Source organism: Podarcis gaigeae (assembly GCF_964106915.1).
Source record: "Podarcis gaigeae genome assembly, chromosome: 7".
Lineage (NCBI taxonomy): Eukaryota > Metazoa > Chordata > Lepidosauria > Squamata > Lacertidae > Podarcis > Podarcis gaigeae.
Genome location: NC_139683.1, coordinates 14687465 through 14707786, shown reverse-complemented (window position 1 = coordinate 14707786; position 20322 = coordinate 14687465). Strand labels below are relative to the sequence as shown.

Genomic DNA, 20322 nt, shown 5'->3' with positions numbered 1-20322 from the left:
CGTTCCGGAGGTCCGTTCTGAACCTGAAACTGTTCTTAACCTGAAGCACCACTTTAGCTAATGGGGCCTCCTGTTGCTGCTGCGCCGCTGGAGCACGATTTCTGTTCTCATCCTGAAGCAAAGTTCTTAACCCGAGGTACTATTTCTGGGTTAGCGGAGTCTAACCTGCGTATGTAACCTGAGGTACCACTGTATATGCATTTTTGCTGGCCTCGGTAGCCAGCCAAAATTTGTGCTTCCCATGGCTGCCTGGTCAGGTTTTATACTAAATACAGTGTCTCAAGGATTTGGTCAGTAGGCCTGACACTGCCATTTACATGAAGGAGGAAATGTTTTGTATCGGTAAAAAAAGAGCGCACAGATTTGCACATCCTAAACTGTGGCCAGTTCCACAGTTCATTCTCATGGCTCTTTGTCTTCAACCCTTGCAAAATGAAAACAGTCTCCTTTAAATTAGGACACGTGGACACCCGAGGGTAGGCCTCGCAGGAAGAGAAATACAAGTGTCACGCGATGGAGACAGACTGAAGGTCCCTGCTAGGATAATTTTATTAGGAAAATTGGAAAAGTATCATCTGGTCTGCAACAATACCAAGGTACTGATGAAAGTCTGTAGATAAAAGTGCAGAAATTGCATCAGTCTTTTTTTCTGAAAAGGAAAGAGGGCAAGGTTTCGCTCTCTCTCTCCCTTCTGTTTAAATAACAGCTCTTTGTTCCTCTCTATTTTATTTTATTTTTTTCAAGCGCTTGCCGCTGCGGTACATAGAGATCCAAGAGTCTTTCATCCCCAAATTCTCCCCACCTTTACCTTCTTCTTTTTAGCAAGCCCCAATTACAAGCCATTGATTTTCATCCGGCTTGCCCACTGAGAAAGATTGACCTGCTGCGGCACGTCTTCAGAGAGCAGCCCTCTTTGAGCTGCTCTGAGGTCAACAGTGAAAGCAGGAGGCCAAGTTAAAAGATAGTCTCTTCTTCTTCTTCACGTACCTCATCGTCCTTCACTTCCCTCCTGCTTGGGGGCTGTGCCTTTTGGAAACGACGATCAGAGGCACTATTATTAGACACCTTCATTTCAACGTTTCTTTTTAACAACCTTGAGGAGCCAAGGGGGCAGCAAGATTCCTTTTGCTAGAAACCTTTACGATTCCTCTCTTTGGGCCTAGAGGAAACCATGTCCTCCTCATTCACCTTTCTTTGGTTTAAAATCCTCTGTGTCCTCCTGTTCGCCTCCACCATCCTTTTCTCAGTTTCCTGTGATGGGGCCAAAATCGCAGGTGTTTTAGGCGAGTTTTCATGTCTTGTGGTGGTCCTCAAGGTATTGCTATCAAAGAGCTGCCCATGAATGATGCTGTGTTTGGGTTGGAGGAGTCAGGGAAGGGTTGTTGCTCAGGGCTAAAGCCTCTGCCCTGCATGCAGAAGGTACCAGATTCGAATGTTAGCATCTTCAGGTAGGGCTTGAAGAAACCTCAGTCTGAAATCCTGGAGAGCTCTTTCCATTTTTTAAAAAACTGTGTTAGATGAGCCAATGGTTTGACTTGGTATAAGGCAGCACCTGGGATTGGGCGGATAAAAATCAATATTTTTTATTTTGTCTATGCTGCCTTTCTCTTTTTTAAAAAAAAGATATTTATTGAGATTTTGCAATACAAAACATTAGTAAAACAGACATACAGCAAAAACAGATATATCAAAAAAGAAACAGAAAAAGAAAGAAGAAATCCGATTTTTTAACTTCATACTTCTATAACCCTCTTTCCTGACTTCCTCGCATCTCCCTTTTTTGTGTTCCCCTTTACTCAATTAAGTTCAGCAAATTCTGACCCTCTTTCTAACCTCGTTTATAAATATATATTTCAACCTATTATGTCTCCAATTTTTCTTCTCCTTCCACATCATTTTTTACCTAATCTTTATATCTTAATCCCTTGTACCACTTTATATACATTTGACATAATATTACTCTGGTCTTTCCCCCCTTTTCTTTTTAATCATTTTTGCATACTCCTTTTAACCATGTCACTAATGCCATATTACCTTTGTATCCAACATCATTTTAACATTCAAACATTTTACAATGTTTCTGTAAATAGTCTTTAAACTTCTTCCAGTCCTCTTCCATCGACTCTTCTCCCAGGTCTCGGATTCTGCCAGTCATTTCTGCCATCTCCATATAGTCTGTCACTTGCATCTGCCATTCTTCCAAGGTGGGCAAGTCTTGTGTCTTCCAATATTTTGCGATAAGTATTCTTGCTGCTGTTGTTGCATACATAAAGAATGTTCTATCTTTCTTTAGCACCAATTGGCCGACAGTGTCCAGGAGAAAGGCCTCTGGTTTCTTAAGGAAGGTATATTTAAATACCTTTTTCAGTTCATTATAGATCATTTCCCAGAAAGCCTTAACCTTTGGGCACATCCACCAAAGGTGAAAGAATGTTCCTTCAGTTTCTTTACATTTCCAACATTTATTATCAGGCAAATGATATTTTTTTTAAAGGATGTTTTTTTTAAATCGGATTTTTAAAATAGAATGCCTTTGGAGGAAAATCTTTCTAACGATCGTTTTCTATTTAAATTACTGTAATTTTTGCTCTATAAGACTTACTTTTTCCTTCCTAAAAAGTAAGGGGAAATGTGTGTGCGTCTTATGGAGCAAATGCAGGCTGCGCAGCTATCACAGAAACCAGAACAGCAAGAGGGATTGCTGCTTTCACTGTGCAGCGATCCCTCTTGCTGTTCTGGCTTCTGAGATTCAGAATTTTTTTTTTCTTGTTTTCCTCCTCCAAAAACTAGGTGCATCTTGTGGTCTGGTGCGTCTTATAGAGCGAAAAATACGGTGCATTCTAGTCCAAAGACTATTCATCAGTAAATAAAGATTTGTTTTAAGTTCTTCATGTGTGCTAAAATTCGGTCTTAAGGATTTTTGTTTTATTTTTTTAAATGTTTAACCACATTAGTTAACAAACATGGATATATATGCTATAATGTTTTTGTTTCCGTTAAAAAAGTGTTTAGCCACATCAAGTTAACAAACATGGATACATAGGCTATAATGTTATTCTTTTACTTAAATAAATTGTTTAAATTGTTATTAGGAAAACATTGTTTTTCTCCTTCCAACAAAGTACAACAAAAAAGTTGCCCAATATAAACAGTTAACTTATTCAACCTCACAACAATTTCATAATTATTTGCGTGTATTTCTAATAGTATAACCAAATCAGTAATTTTTGATATAACTGTAAAAACTACTCTGAAAATTTATTATTCCAAAAATGAAACCTTCATCTGCTTGTAAATATTAAGATTATACCAGCAAGAATGAGTCTTTCTGTAAAAAAAATAAAAAAATTGATTTCAATCAAGTCTTACTGACTAGTGATTTAAATCAAATCCACCCTGATCTGGGAGTTGCTTCTTTTTGTTCCCCCATCTATTTCTCATCAATAAAACGATTTGGTGTGGCATGAGCAAATTTTTTATTCTGAAACTGTGGTCCAGAGAAAAAAAGTTGAAGAACCACTGAGATAAGGAAAAACCTTGGAGCAGAACAGACAGGTGCTCGTTCTGAGGCAAAACCTGAGCATATTCGGTCAGGCTTGCAGGCCTCTTTTTCTTCATTAGTGCCAACTCTCTGGCGCTTTACTTTCAGATTTTATCATTCCCACCAGGGCTCTTTGGCAGATCATTAATTTCTCATTCTCTTCAAAGAGAGATGCCCTTTCAGCACACTCTGCAAAAGTGAGTAGTTGTTGTTGTTTTTTGCAGGCATATCCCCTGTGGACTTCCCTTCCAAAACTCTATTTAGTTGGGCCAATGCAGGCTTGTCATTTAAAAAACAACAACAACAACAAAAGAATTCCTAGTATGCTGCATTGAGGAAGATCTTGAAATGCAGGGGGAAAATCCTTTTGTTTATATTTTCACACCAGGCTACACCCCTTCACAGTCCACCCTTCGCTATATTTTCAACATGGGGGAATTAAAAATGTATCCCATCTTGTCTGGAACAGGGGGGCTGTTGGAGTGAAAATGTCAACAGAATCATTGTGCTTGAGTTGCGTTGCAGACTCTCTCGGCCGTTGGTTTTTTGAGAGCTAGCGGTTTATCTTGTTGGATTTCAAACTGTTTGTTTATTTGCTCAGGATTTATATCCCACTTTTCCTCCAAGGAAGGCAAGGCAGTGTACACAGATTTCCACCTCCCCATTTCATTCTCACAACAACCCTGTGAGGTAGGGCAGGCTGAGAGTGGGGATTTGAACCCTGATCTCCCAGGTCCTACTGCAACACTAACCACTATTCCATGCTGCCTCTCTCATGCTGTTTGCGCCCAGGAAGTTGAGTGGTTTAGTGGAACAATTCAGCTCACCTCAGGGAGTCCATGTTAGGTGCAATTTTATGGTGCGAGGTAAAAAAACAGCAGCTGCCACAAGTCTTGTATTGTTAATGTTTCAGAATGTGAAAGCCAGCCTGTCCTATAAAGCATCTTTTACCAAAGTGATTAATGATTCAAAATCGCTAACATGAGGCCAAGATGGTAACTTTTAATATGTAAAACTAGCAACAGGAGAGGTCTTTCCAATTATATTTTATGTGACCTCCATCCCACTCTTACCCCTACCCCAATAGTGCCGGTCAGAAATAAGGTGATTTTTTAGAAAGGGATTTAGAACATTACATTGTACCATGCAGAGGCTTTGAACTCAATGATGCGATTTTTATTTTTAGCACAATTTTTACACCTGCTTGGGTGGAGATGGTGACTTTTGTACAGCTTTGAAATTTAAGTTTGTTTATGATTCTTTCGTTTTGTTTCCTCTTAAGTTGCTAGGCTAGCAGTTTGCCGGCTTGTTTGCAAACTCAAAGCTCCTGTGTTTTAACCACTTGATTTTCCATTCAATCTCTTGATTTATAATCATCGAGAATCGTGTCTGTAACATTTTTATGTTCTGTTTATTTAGTTCGCTATCCAGATTATTAAATAATTCTTTTTTCATTTCTTCCCATTTTTTCCCATATCTCCATTTTTTTTCTTCTCTCTGATTTTTTTGGGGTATGCATTCTGTTGTATAAAGAACCCTCTTATAACAGCTTTGCTCGCATCCCATGCGGTTTTAATGTCAGTCCCTTGGTTCAGGTTAAGTTCAAAGAATTCTTTTAGTGTTAACTCCACTTTTTGCAGGACAGTTTCATCATTTAACAGACTTTCATTTAGTCACCATCTTCTTGCTTTCTTCTCATCTCCTTTCAGCCATGCCCATAACCGGGTTATGGTCTGAGATTGTTCTTGGTTGGATATCGACCTTATTTATATGACTTAGAAGTTCTTTCGAGGCCCAAATGGGGGCTTTGAAATTGAAGTTATGGGTCACTGCTGCTATCTACTTGCTGTAAAGTGCTTCATGATCATAGAGTTGGGTCACCTAGTCCATCGCCCCTGCAATGCAGGAATCTCAACTAAAGCATCCATGACAGATGACCATCCAACCTCTTGTTAAGAATCTCCAAAGAAGGAGAGTCCACAACTTCTAAAGGGAGTCCGCTCCACTGTCAAACAGCTCTGACTCTCAGAAAGTTTAATCGGAATCTCCTTTCTTGTAACTTGAATCCATAGCAGGAGAAAACAAGTTTGCTTCATCTTCATGTGACAGCCCATATGAGTATACATGGGCAATGTTCAAAATTAGCTGGGCACCAGGTGCAACATTATTATTATTATTATTATTATTATTATTATACCCCACCCATCTGGCTGGGTTTCCCCAGCCACTCTGGGCTGCTTCCAACAAAATATTAAAATACAATAGTCTGTTAAACATTAAAAGCTTCCCTAAACAGGGCTGCCTTCAGATGTCTTCTAAAAGTCTGGTACAGTGGTACCTCGGGTTAAGAACTCAATTTCTTCTGGAGGTCCGTTCTTAACCTGAAACTGTTCTTAACCTGAAGCACCACTTTAGCTAATGGGGCCTCCTGCTGCCGCTGCGCCACCAGAGCACAATTTCTGTTCTCATCCTGAGGTAAAGTTCTTAACCCGAGGTACTATTTCTGGGTTAGCAGCATCTGTAAGCTGAAGCGTCTGTAACCCAAGGTACTACTGTAAGTAGATCTGTAGCAATATAGTGTTCTACTTCTGGTTTCTCATATTTCTCCAGGTTGCTCAGACACCTGCATTGTTTTTCTCTTTGACATCTAATGGGAGGACATTCCACAGGGCGGGCGCCACTACCGAGAAGGCCCTCTGCCCGGTTCCCTGTAGCTTTGCTTCTCGCAGTGAGGGAACCGCCAGAAGGCCCTCGGCGCTGGACCTCAGTGTCTGGGCAGAATGATGGGGGTGGAGACACTCCTTCAGGTGTGACCCTACATGCGATCCAAGTAAAGCTGTCTGGCTGCCAGGATGGTGCTTGAAATAATAATAATAATAATAATAATAATAATAATTTATACCCCGCCCATCTGGCTGGGTTTCCCTAGCCACTTTGGGCAGTTTCCAACAGAATATTAAAATACAATAGTCTATTAAACATTAAAAGCTTCCCTAAACAGGGAGCGTTGCATTTGGACTGTTTTCATACACGAATGCCCCATCCTGTAGAATTCTGTCAGCTATATTTTATCTGCAGAATCAGAATGAATTTCTGGAACCAAAATGCTTTTTTCTGTGCAGCCTGAGCCGGAGCTGTAACCATTAAGGAAAAAGAGGTTGAAATAGGCCAGTATCTGTGAGGACTGTCCCTGGACCAAGTGACTTTCCTTCTTTAAGTTCTCAAAGTTCTTAACCGAGCTCAAGGTTGTCATCTGAACTGGCCAGATGTTTAACTGAGAATCAACCACAGTCGGCCCATCATTTGAAAAATAAGACTTTAGAGCCGTCTTGCCCCCAAATGGCAACTAGACATTTTGTTTTGACAACTGTAACCTTGGTTGAAGGAGCCGTTTGGCACCTAGCTTATATACCTGAGATTCTAACATCATAGTCAGGCCTTCAGAATTTCAGTTGAATTTGCCTGTTCATTCAGGCCCCGTGTTATGTACTGAAGTTCTCACCCTGGGCCAGCAGGGGGATACTGTAGATAGTTTTCACTCAGGTCCACATATGCAAATAAGGAATTGAAAGTGATGTTCAGTGATTGGATAGTTACAGAAAATGGTTACTGTTGCGTTCTAGTGGAGCTCTGTATAAGCAGGCTGGCTGAACCCTTCAGTTCAGTTCTGTTCTGGCCTGTGAATAAACAAGAGCTGTTTGAAGAATCACTGTATCATCTGATATGTTCACCCACAACTTAACACCCCTTTTCATTCAGGCCTTGCTGGGTCTTAATTTTGCCACAGCCACAGCCACCACTGGTATATGGCCCTCAAAATGTGGCCCAGAAGCGAATGTGGCCCTTAGTGCTGAAAAACATTCCCTACCTCTGAGATTAGGGTCTGCATTAAGCCCCTTTGTCTAAGGACTGAAGCTGTTCCAACGGGTATGATTTAAGCAAGTGTTCTGAAATCTAACACTTGCTTTTTCATTCTGCTGGATGCCAGGGAGAAAAACGTGCTTACATGAAAGCTTTCTGGCAATTCAGACATATACTGGGACATACAACAAGGAACAAAGATGTTCAGATGTACATCTGAAATAATGTGGGTGTAGCACAGGGAGAAATGAGATTCTTACTGCTTTGTAAACAGCTGACAAATGTTGAAGTGTTATTACAGACTCTCTTAAAGATAATACATTAAGTGAATGAAATTTTTAGTCTTTTTTAAAAATGCTTTTAGTCTTACAGTCTCTTTTCATTAAGTGCTCTAAACAACATTATATCTGAATGCAAAGGTTCAGGGAATTGGGCACCAAAATAATTTATTGCACTTTAATGACAAGAGCTTTAAAAAAAAGGCAAGTCGAATCAATGAACTCTGTTCTTTCTTCGTGAGCTTAGTGTACAAGTTTAATGTTGTTTTTTGTGTGTGTAATGTATTGTACAACTGTGTCACTAAGTTTGTAGTGAACTCAGGAAATAGTGTACCAGTTTTTCTTACAACTAATCTACAGTGACAAGGAGCTGGAAACTTAATAATCAACTTCTGGTTAGAATATCTGTCATATTTCATTACAACAATGTGGGTGGTATATCTGCCCTTCTCTGTTTGCGCCATAACCCAAAGTATGTGCAGCTTTAAGGCATGGGTAGGCAAACTAAAGGGACTAAACTAAAGGGATGCGGGTGGCACTGTGGGTTAAACCACAGAGCCTAGGACTTGCCGATCAGAAGGTCGGCGGTTCGAATTCCCGCGACGGGGTGAGCTCCCGTTGCTCGGTCCCTGCTTCTGCCAACCTAGCAGTTCGAAAGCACATCAAAAGTGCAAGTAGATAAATAGGTACCGCTCTGGCAAGAAGGTAAACGGCGTTTCCATGCGCTGCTCTGGTTCGCCAGAAGCGGCTTAGTCATGCTGGCCACATGACCCGGAAGTTGTATGCCAGCTCCCTCGGCCAATAAAGCAAGATGAGCGCCGCAACCCCAGAGTCGGTCATGACTGGACCTAATGGTCAGGGGTCCCTTTACCTTTACCTAGGCAAACTAAGGCCCAGGGGCCGGATCCGACCCAATCACCTTCTAAATCCGGCCCACAGACGGTCTGGGAATCAGCGTGTTTTTACATGTGTAGAATGTGTGCTTTTATTTAAAAATGCATCTCTGGGTTATTTGTGGGGAATAGGAATTTATTCATTATTATTTTTCAAAATATAGTCCGGCCCCCCACAAGGTCTGAGGGGCAGTGGACCGGCCCCCTGCTGAAAATGTTTGCTGACCCCTGCTTTAAGGAGTCAACATCGGCTGCATACACACCATATATTTCAAGCACATTTCCCCTCCTAATAATATTCCTGGGAACTGTAGTTTGTTAAGGGTGCTGGGAAATGGAGCTTTGTGAAGGGTAAACTATGGTTCCCGTGATTATTTGGAGGGGAGAATGCTTTAGATGCATAGTGTGCACATGGCCATTGCCTTACATAGGGGATGGATTTGAATGGGGCAGTCACTCTTGAGTAGCTGAAGAGCTGTGAGCAACAACCTGAGGACTGGCTCATCCTAAAGCAGGGGTGATCCTCTAAATGCTGTTGGACGCCAGGTTCCATCAGCCTCAACCAGCATGGCTAGTTGTCAGGAATGATGGGAGCTGTAGTTCAGCAATGTCTACAGAGCCCCAAGGTCCCTGCCCCTTGCTGTGTAACGCTGTAAAGGAAGTTAAGTGGTTAAATAGTGGGAGCAGAGTGGGAAATGGCAACGGAGGAAACCGAGAGTGCTGTGGCTTTTCTTGCCATTTCAAAAAGCCCAAGGATTCAGAGAGATTTCGTTCTGTGAAATTTGAACATACATCAGAAAAGCCCTACTGGACCGGACCAAAGACCTGTCTAATCCAATGTCCCGTTTCCCATAGTGGGTAACCAGGTATCCAGCCCTCTCCCACTTGTCGTCGCCTGCCAAGTGGAATTCAGATATGGCAGGTAATATAGGCATCGTGAGTCGTCGTGATCACTTGATGGCTCTTCACTTGGTGACTCAGAAAGCCACCTTGGATTCCTTTTTGAAGTACGGCTGGATATGATTTTCAAAGGTTGGTGACTCATCAGCTGATGACTCGGCACTAAATGTCTGAACCAGCTCCTTTGGGAAGCAGTCTTTGATGTGAGAGGTTGGGTGAGAGTTCTGTTGAACGTTTAATCCATGGGTGGGCAACCTAAGGCCTATCTTCTCAATCGGCCCATGGACAATCTGGGAATCAGCGTGTTTTTACATGAGTAGAATGTGTGCTTTTATTTAAAAATGCATCTCTGGGTTATTTGTGGGGCATAGGAATTCAGTCATATATATATTTCAAAATATAGTCCAGCCCACCACATGGTCTGAGGGATGGTGGACCGGCCCACAGCTGAAAAAGGTTGCTGACCCCTGGTTTAATCTGTAACGGCTCACTTCAGGCATACAGGTCACGCAGCTGTCAAGTGATGCATGTCCATCTATTCTAGCAGGTGGCCCTGTGGCCCTACAGACTTTACTGGACTGCTGTTCCCACTATCCCTGACCTTTGGCCAATGCCATCTAAAAGTCCACAGATTCCCCGCTCCTGAGTTCACCTTTTCAGTTGTTATTGGCATTCATCTGTCTCAGGAGACAATGGGGGTCTGCCTCTGAGGTGAAGTCCAGTTGCTGCAATAGCAGCACCAATGTGACCTCCCCAGGGCATAGGCCTGGGCAGTGTAACAGTATGGGGGTCCTGGGCTGCCCAGATGACAACAAAATCCATTTCAGCCTCACTGATGTGGTCCAAAGGAAAGCAGAACAAGATGGCGGGCACCAGCTTGGCTGCAGGAGTTGCTGGAAGGAGGTGTACAAGGTGCTATCCAATCCCTTTAGGGTTTACTCCTTAGCCTTTTCTTCTCCTGAAGATATCCCACAAGGCAGCAGAGGTTTAGAGTCAAGAGTTCTCCTTCTCTAGATGGGCTGCCTTCCAGGTGGATGAGCCCCATCTGCCCCTCACTTCCCTCCATAGCAGAAACCACCTTCTTGACTGTTGGACACACTATTGGTCTCATCTGTTCAATCCATCAGAGCCTGTCTATTCAGTACCCCACGGAAATACAAAAACTGACACTCTGGGGACATGGTGTATGTAACAGTTTGCTCATTGTTTTCTGGATGCTGTTGACACTGTATGCTTAGGCTGGCGTTTATTGATATATCCCATATTTATTGATATATCTTATTTGTATCCCCTTTTCCTCTCGCCCCAAAAACCCCACCTCAAGGTGCCCTGACTGTTATTGTATTCCACTCCATTTCATAATAATAATAAATAATTTCCTTAAGATGCACATCAGTGGCAGTTCCCATGCATCTTTAGGAAGATAGGAAGCTGTGTTATACTGAGTCATAATACCATTGGCCTCTGACCCCATTGTTTCTTGAGATGGACAGATGCCAATGACCATTGGCCTGCCTGACAGGCAGCAGCTTTCCCATGTTTCAGGCATCATTTCTCTTCCAGCTCTCATCTGGAGGTGCCCAGGACTGCACCTGGGACTTCCTGAGTGCACAGCAGATGCTGCCGTGCCACTGAGCTGCAGCCGTTCCCCAATAAAGGAAGCTTTATTTGGGAAAGCCAGGCCTCAATTTAATTAATTATAAAGAAATATATCATTGGTACTTCTCCAAGTACCTTCTGGGTCATAATTAACTAGTGTGGCTTGCGTAAAAGCCACAGTTCAATATTATTATTATTATTATTATTATTATTATTATTATTATTATTATTATTATATAAATTTTTATACCACCTTTCATCTGAAGATCACTGAGTAGTTTACAATATAATACTTCTTGCACTACTGCAGGCAGCAGTTTTAACCAGCCCTCGGGGTTTTGGGGGGGTTTTTTTGTTTTTTTTAATGTACATCATTTTATTACAAAATTGTTTAAAAAGTAATACAATGCAACAGCATGCAAGACAATTTTACTACCGTTTTTTTTAACTCTGCTCAAAATCAGGCTGTCACTGAATCCAAAGAACCATTAAATATGCCTGAACATTTGACAATATCAGCTTTTAAAAATCTAACAGTAGTGGCATTCAGCTACTACTTACATTAGAATACTGGTCTTCCTACAATCACATTACCTACACACAATTCTGTAGTTTTTCTACTGAAGCTAACAATGAGCTGCACTCGACTTCACATTCTTAGCTAAATCGTTGACTTTTGAGCACAAAATCTTCACAGCAGCTTTATAACTTCACTCTTCATCTTCATCTTCCTCCTCATCTTCTTCCTCTTCTTCCTCCTCCTCCTCATCTTCTTCAAGTTCTACTTATTTCGAATGGGGTGGCTTCACCTCCAGGCTCTTGTTAATGCCCTCCAAAAACAAAAGCCCTGCTTCTCAAAGTCAGGTGGAGCTCAGATCCTCCATTTGTCTTTTTTTCACAAATCGTTAAGCCAAGCAGCAGGTGGTGTGTGGTGCCTCATGCTAATAAGCTGGCATCCTTCCTTGCCCCTTTGAAACCTGGGAAGTGCAGCCCTCTCCTGTGGCAAAGGCTCTTTTTCTCCTGATGTAGCTGCCCTTTTCAGGCTTTGATGCCTTGAAAGGATGCTTCCATCTGAGAGAGAGAGAGAGAGTATTCTGGTATTCACTGGCACCCCCTGCAAAGAGCTCTGGGATTAAATGTGGCAGCCACTCCCTAGCCATAGGGTGATTTTCTGGAGATTTGGCATACGGCCCCTTTGTCCTTGCTGCCAGCACTGACTGACGCCTTCAGGGCTGCTCACAAGAGCCTTATTTTTACCATCTTGATATATGCTTGCCCTGATAAGATGTGAACTGCAGTATCCCAAAGCTTGACACCTTGACGGTCTGGGCATTGGGACTTCTGTAGGCCTTGCAGGCAGATGTTTGTGGTGAGGAGGTCAGAAGCACTAGTTTGGTTGTACATCCACTGACAGATTAGTGATGCTTTGAAATGCACATCTCCAGAGGCCATAAAGACCTTGTGCGCTATTTATCCCTTCCTCTTGCCAGCAGGAGTCCAGCCAGGCCTGAAAGGATGCAGAGAGGGAAATCCCTTTGTTTTGCAGCGCTACTAAGGCAAGTTCCTTGGCAGCTGTAGAGAAATGTATTTGTGTCTCAATGTATGAACAGCCAGCCTCCAAGATGTTGCTGGGCTCGGCTCCCATCAGCTGTAGGTGGCATGGCCAGTGGTCAGGGTGTTCCATCACTGTCTGTTTCCGGGCACTGTGATCATCTGCAAGGGATTCCCACACAGCAGGGCTGAGGTTGCCAGGCTTCATGTGATGTTTACAGACATCTTTGTAGCGCAGAGTTGGCCCGCCAATGGGTTCCTGAAGCCAGCTCCCTTGGGGATTCGGTTGTACAAATGGATCCTGGGATATCTACAGCTTTATGCATTTCCACAGGTGGGACGCGGGTGGCGCTGTGGGTTAAACCACAGAGCCTAGGACTTGCCGATCAGAAGGTCGGCGGTTCGAATCCCCGTGACGGGGTGAGCTCCCATTGCTCAGTCCCTGCTCCTGCCAACCTAGCAGTTTGAAAGCACGTCAAAGTGCAAGTAGATAAATAGGTACCCCTCTGGCGGGAAGGTAAAAGGCATTTCCGTGCACTGCTCTGGTTTGCCAGAAGCAGCTTAGTCATGCTGGCCACATGACCCGGAAGCTGTACACTGGCACCCTCGGCCAATAAAGCGAGATGAGCGCCGCAACCCCAGAGTCGGTCACGACTGGACCTAATGGTCAGGGGTCCCTTTACCTTTTTATGCATTTCCACAAGAGTCTTCCGAACACGCAGTTCCAGGGAATTGCTTCGCCCATCAGCAGAAAGCCTTTTGGGGATTTCCTCAGAAGCCCTCAGCACAAGAGAGAGAACTCCGTAGGTGGCCCAATTATTTTGAGCTCCCCGGGCTCCTCCAGGGAGGTAGCAAACATCTTGTTTCTTTAATATGCAAAGTTAATTAATCCAAAACTGCTTCTGTGCAAAACTTTTTGACCAATTACAGTTCTCAATACATTTCCACAAAACTGAAAAAACAAGTAAAGAAATCACTGGACCGTCCTTAAAGAATTCTTCCTGGGAGTTGGGGAGTTTTCCTCGAGGACTTGTTCTCTCTTAAGCAGCAATTTCTGTCTCGCTGATTAGTACGTTAAGGAAAATGACTTAAAACATCATCTGATCATCATCTTTGCTGAATTGGTTTTTGACAGCTAACTTCAAAGTAGTAGCTGATCGTGCTGTGTTGTTAAAACCCTTAACCACCTAGCAAAATTGAAATAAATAAAATCACCTTCCAACTGTGCTAAACTCTTAATGGACTGTCCTTGGAGACAGCTCACTATAAAAGTGAAGCTCAGCCATGCAGATACTGTTTGATATGTTTTGGTGGCCTCCTAAGAAAAAATAATATTTTTTAGATCCCTATGATAAATGAAAGTAAGGAATACCACAAGAAGCAAATCACTGTTTAGATCCAACGCATTAAGCTAAGAATATGGTTTTATCAGAAAGTGTCAAAATGGTGGTACATTGATTGACTGCTGCTCACACATCCCTCAGTTACAAATTGGGAGGAGGGCGGGTGTCCAGAGTATGGGAAATGTTGGTTTTACTCGTTTATATTTATTTAACAGGCTTTGTATACCAGTTAACCATCAAAACATCTTAGTGAGGGGAGCTTTAAATCAGAAAACTTGTGGAGAATGGAAAATGTTTAAGGAATATATAAAATTATATTGTAAAAAATAGTACCATCTTAGCAGAACTTGAATGATAAAAAGGTAAAGGGACCCCTGACCATTAGGTCCAGTCGTGACCGACTCGGGTTGCGGCGCTCATCTCGCTTTATTGGCCAAAGGAGCTGGCGTACAGCTTCCGGGTCATGTGGCCAGCATGACTAAGCCGCTTCTGGTGAACCAGAGCAGCGCACGGAAACGCCATTTACCTTCCCGCCGGAGCGGTACCTATTTATCTACTTGCACTTTGACGTGCTTTTGAACTGTTAGGTTGGCAGGAGCAGGGACCGAGCAACAGGAGCTCACCCCGTTGCAGGGATTCGAACTGCCAACCTTCTGATCAGCAAGTCCTAGGCTCTGTGGTTTAACCCACAGCGCCACCCACGTCCCTTAACTTGAATGATACTTGTGAACAAAAAGGAATGAAACAAATACTTTAGTGGAATGAATGAAAAAGGATATAGAGTAAAGCTGTGCGACAAAACCATGACAATAGAAACAGTATAATGAGAACGATTGGAAGTTTTATGCAGAATTTTTTATTGATTTTGTATAAATCTTTGATTTTTTTCTTTTTTCTTTTTTCAATTTTTTTTTTACTTTTATGTCTTGATGGTTTCTTTTTCAGTATTTAACTTTTCTATACTTACCTCCATTGTACGTTTGTATTTTAAAACTAATAAAGATTTACCATAAAAAACAAAGCAACAAAACAAAACATCTTAGCGTTTGATATAAAACATACATTAAAAGTACCAACAAAACCAGATGTTTAAAACAACTTAGTCTACTAACAGAAAGAATTGAAACTAAAACAAGACACCCTGTTTCATTTTGGAAATAAAATCAGCAGATTTAAAAATACGTACTATAAAATGACATATTTAAAATACCCGTCTGGGTAATTAATAATAATAATAATTGTTTATTCATTATACCTCACCCATCCAACTGGGTTGACCCAGTCACTCTGTGCAGCTTCCAACATAATATAAAAACACAAAAAAGTTTTTATTGTGCAGCAAAAACAGGCAGTTTAGTTGCTTCCACACGGAAGGGTCAATGATTACTTGAAGGTATGGAACAAACACAATGTGGCACTTGTAAAAGTTTGTCAGATTGATGATTATAATATGAGATAACCATGTGTCCAGGCAGACATTTTCAGTAGGGGCAAAGAGTAGAATTCCTTTCCCCCATAGCTGTGTTTGACTCCTTGCTTCCTTTAAGACAAGCCTGAAATAAGTTTCCTTTCCTATTGGCGCTTGGCTGAAATAAGCTGGAGTGGCTGGCATTCTGTGCCAGAAATGAGGGCGATGGCTCTGTTGGTGCTTTTATATGGTTTTCTTATCTGCTTGACTTGTCTAGTTAATCGGCTAAATTATGTATAGAGTTTTAACTCTTGTTTTTGTTGTTCTATTGCAGTCCATTTACTGTAAGCCAGTTTGGCAGGATCTATGATCCAGAAGAGCAGCATTAAAAACCACTTTAAGTCTATTTACTTAACTAGCATAAAAGACATTTAACTAAATAAGCTTATTTAACACAGTCTGAGCCAAGAGAAGGGAAATACCCCCTTTTTCATTAATTTGATTTGAATATGCTAGCAACCTGTTATGTACTGAAGTTCTCACCCTGGGCCAGCAGGGGGATGCTGTGGATAGTTTTCACTCAGGTCCACATATGCAAATAAGGGATTGAAAGTGACATTCAGTGATTGGATAGTTACAGAAAGTTGTTACTGTTGCCTTGTAGTTGAGCTCTATATAAACAGTTCAGTCCTGTTCTGGCCTGTGAATAAACAAGAGCTGTTTGAAGAATTGCTATGTCGTCTGATATGTTTACCCACAACTTAACACATAATGGTAGGAATTTTGTAAGAAAGATAATTTTAAGAATGGTAACAGGTGCAAAGTAGGTTTGCTTAACTTCATTTTAACATGCAAGGAGGTAATTTATTCCTTTCTTACTATGCTTGGGATTGTAGATTGGAGAAGATTTGGGCAGTACCCAGGGGCATGCATGGGAAGAAGGGAGAGCAAAGATTCTCACGTGCAAGTTGAAATATTTGTGCTGACATAATGTTTAGTGGGCACTTCACTTGCATTTTTGTGTCCTAAAATGAGAAACGTTTCCAGTAAATAGCCAATGTTTAAGCAATGAATGGTTGATCCTCAGTAATAAAAGTTTTTAATGACACGGGGTTCGGGGCCAGCTTTCCTTGGTGAAGAGTTTTGAACAAATCACCGTTTCTAGATTGTATCCAAACTAGAGTATATTTCTTAAGGTTACTGACATCCATTCCAACAAAATTTTAGCTGGCAAATAATCAAGTTAAGCCAGTTTATTAGATTTGTATGCACTTGCATAGGAACTAAATGTCAGTTTGCATTTATTGGTGCAGAAAGTATTAATCTGATTTGTAGAGATCTTTCCCATTCAAATTAATTCAAGAGGGTTCTGGAAGCTTCGCTGTGTGAAAGAAACAAGCAAAAGGTTCATGATGTTTGGGTTATTCCTTCGGAGAAGCTGAGTACAGCTGGTTTAAAGTGGTTCTCTTTCTGTCACGGTCATGCTGCCTATAAAAGAAGGCCTAGAAGGAGCCTGCGTTTCACTTTCTCTATCTCTATGGTGTTCTGTGCATAGTATGCTTACTGTTAAGGTTTAGACTTACTATAAGTTATGGTAAGTTTAAGTTAAGTCTGCTGCAACTGGATTTATTATGGACCATGCCAATCCTGAATGTATTGGATTTGTGACCGTTATGCTCATTTGCCTTCAAGCAGCAGTAAAGCTCTGCTGGATGAAATATTAATTGCCTCTGGTCTATTTTGGGGGGAATCCTGCAACATAGTTTAAATTTTTACTCTGCTAACTATACATTTTAATCTACTCTGGATCAATATTAAGTAGGATTCCACGACACTAAAAGCAGTCATGGGGGGGCGTGTATTTAAGATGATGTGTTTTATACTGGTTTTTGTTGCATCGATTGTTTTAAATTTGTTGTTAGCTGCCCTGAGCCCGATTTTCAGAACTGGGAAGTGTGGGGTATAAATAAAATTTATCATTATTTATTATTAATGGCGCATGTCTTGTCTTGCAGGTGCCATGCAGCCCAATTGCTGAGGTGGCCAGAGCTGAAGGCCATGGCTAGAATTCTTTAGGACACACACCCTGGATAACATCACACAATAAGCCATCTTGGAGAGACAGTTGCCCAGCTGCCATGGCTAGCAAAAGGAAATCGACCACTCCATGTATGGTTCGAGCATCTGAGTCTGAGGAAGCTCTCAAGGACTGCAGTATGGCAAGGGAAGCAACCGGCACTCCAGAACAGGATGCGAGCAATGGTTTGGTGGCCAGTAAGGAGAGCTGCGAAAACGACTGTGAGGTGATCGAAGGGAAATCCTCCCCTGCCAACCCAGCTAGGAAACCCCTCGGAGGCTACGAATGTAAGTACTGCCCCTATTCCACACAGAATCTCAACGAGTTCACGGAGCACATAGACACCCAGCACCCCAACGTCATCCTCAACCCCCTGTACGTGTGCGCCGAGTGCAACTTCACAACCAAGAAGTATGATTCCTTATCCGAACACAACGCCAAACTCCACCCAGGAGAGAACAACTTCAAGCTCAAGTTGATCAAGCTCAACAACCAGACTGTCCTAGAGCAGTCCATTGAGGCGGCAAGCAGCTCAGTTGCCGTGGAAACCCCTGAAATCGAGGTGGTTCCTGTCGGGCCTAGCGGTACAAGCAAGGCCACCCCAGTGATTAACGTTGGGAAGCCTAAAGTCGAAGGCAGGAAAGTTTCTTTAGAGAACCACCTGGATGGGATCCCTCACCTGATTACAGAGGCCACAGAGCCTATCACATGCATTAACGGAGCAGAGCTCCTCCACGATATCCTGGCCCATGTGATGCCCTCTGTGCAGCTCCCGCCGAACATCAGCCTGGTTCCCAAAGTCCCCGTGCCGTTGAACAGTACCAAATACAATTCCGCACTGGACACCAACACAACCATGATCAGCTCCTTCAACAAGTTTCCGTACCCGACACAGGCAGAGTTGTCATGGTTGACGGCCGCATCCAAGCACCCCGAGGAACAGATCCGGATTTGGTTTGCCACCCAGCGTCTGAAGCACGGCATCAGCTGGTCTCCGGAAGAGGTGGAGGAGGCAAGGAAGAAGATGTTCAACGGCACTATCCAACCAGCGGCCCAGACGATTGCCGTTCTGCCCGCTCACGTCGCCGCCGCAAAAATGCCGCAGCCGATGATCCAGACGGCTGTGCCTTGCCAGATACTTAGCCAGACCGGCCTGGTTTTGACGCAAGTCTCAAACGGGTCCAATGTTTCCCCCATTGCTCTTGCCGTGGCAGCCAACCAAGGGCAGAAACGGAGCATGCAGGCCCAGAAGGCCGTCCCGGAAGTCAAGCGCCCGCACGTCGCCGCGGAGGTCTTGTCCAAACAGATCGCCCCCGCTGCTCCGACGAGCACGACCGCAGTGCCCTTGTCTCCTGCGCTGCTGGCAAATGACCGCAAGAAGACCAAGGAGCAAATAGCAGCCCTGAAGGCGAGTTTTATTGTCAGCCAGTTCCCCGATAACGCGGAAGTGTACAGGCTGATAGAAGTCACGGGCCTCTCCCGAAGTGAGATCAAAAAGTGGTTCAGCGACCACCGATACCGGAGCCAGCGAGGGATTGTCCACATCACGAGCGAGTCGCTAGCCAAGGACCAGGTTGCTCTTGTGGCAGCAAGGCAGGCGCGGAACTATACTCCATACCCGGACTTCACTTTCCAGAAGTTCAAAGGAAAATCCAGAGAACAGCTGGCGGTCCTTGAAGAAAGCTTTATCAAGAGTTCTTTTCCAACCCAAAGCGAGTTGGAAAGGCTCCGGAACGAAGCCTGCATGACTAGTCGAGAGGTTGAGGCCTGGTTCTCCGAGCGCAGAAAGCTCAGGGATAATATGGAACAAGCCGTCTTGGACTCGATGGGGCCGAGCGTAAAGAATAAGGAGGAAGGGGCTTCCAACGGTGCCATCGGTCCGACAGAGCAGTTTGACGTCTCCCAGGCACAGACCTCTTTGTCCAAGTGCTCGACTGCATTTGCCTCAAGTAGCCAAGAGCAGGCGCACTTGTTGAAGAGCACATTTGCAAGGACGCAGTGGCCAACTCCACAGGAGTATGACGAGTTGGCGGCTCAGACGGGGCTCACGAGGACTGAAATAGTGCGTTGGTTCAAAGAGAACAGGAGCTGCCTACGAACCGGGACACTAAAATGGCTGGACCAATACCAGCAGCAGTACGCCGTCGATGGATATGACGAAGCAAAAGGACCAGCAGCCGCCGAGACGGCGAGTAGCAGTAGCGAGGGGGTTCAGCAACCCAGTAAAGAGCTTCAGAAGCCAGAGAAGCAGGACATAGAGGGCATGGAGAAATCTGAATGCAGTGACCGAGGTAGTCAAGGCAATAACGAGAACAAGGGAAATGTGAGTTGGGTGGAAGTCACCATTGACGATGACGATGATGCTTCAGACTGTATGGACAGCTGGGGTCAAGCAGCGCCGGGAAGCAAAGCAGGTTTTGATTCTGAAAGTATACCTGGCGATACCTCTCACACCTAAGACAGGTAATGATGGGATTGTTTGTTGACCTAACACTGGCCATGGTCCTCCTTGGCTCAGCGTTCTAATTCAAGGGTTGCATCCAGCTATAGCAACTTCCACTTGTGTAGCGGGACTTACTCTCCTCATCCCCCGCAGTTCCCAAATCTGCTCTGAAGTTTTTGAAGGAACATCAACACACTTGCAGGCAGTGGTGTGCAGTCAGTGGACAGGGGAACTAGGCTTGTCCCCAAGATGTTCCTGGTAAATTAGAGTACAGTGGTACCTCAGGTTACATACACTTCAGGTTACAGACTCCGCTAACCCAGAAATAGTGCTTCAGGTTAAGAACTTTGCTTCAGGATGAGAACAGAAATTGTGCTCCGGGGGCGCAGCAGCAGTGGGAGGCCCCATTAAATAACGTGGTGCTTCAG

General features: G+C 43.5%; 1 protein-coding gene across 4 annotated transcripts in view; it reads left to right on the top strand.

The window, feature by feature from the left end:
• ZHX2 (zinc fingers and homeoboxes 2) overlaps positions 1–20322 on the top strand; it is a 53067-nt gene that overhangs the window by 29205 nt on the left and 3540 nt on the right. For 3 of the 4 annotated variants that reach the window (XM_083749105.1, XM_083749103.1, XM_083749104.1), the window contains one exon: positions 17390–19914. In XM_083749105.1, the coding sequence (XP_083605231.1) occupies positions 17513–19909 (2397 nt within the window). In that variant the 5' untranslated portion in view covers positions 17390–17512 and the 3' untranslated portion in view covers positions 19910–19914. Of the gene's footprint in view, positions 1–17389; positions 20171–20322 lie in introns of all 4 variants that reach the window. The other variant, XR_014566781.1, reaches the window with a different exon arrangement.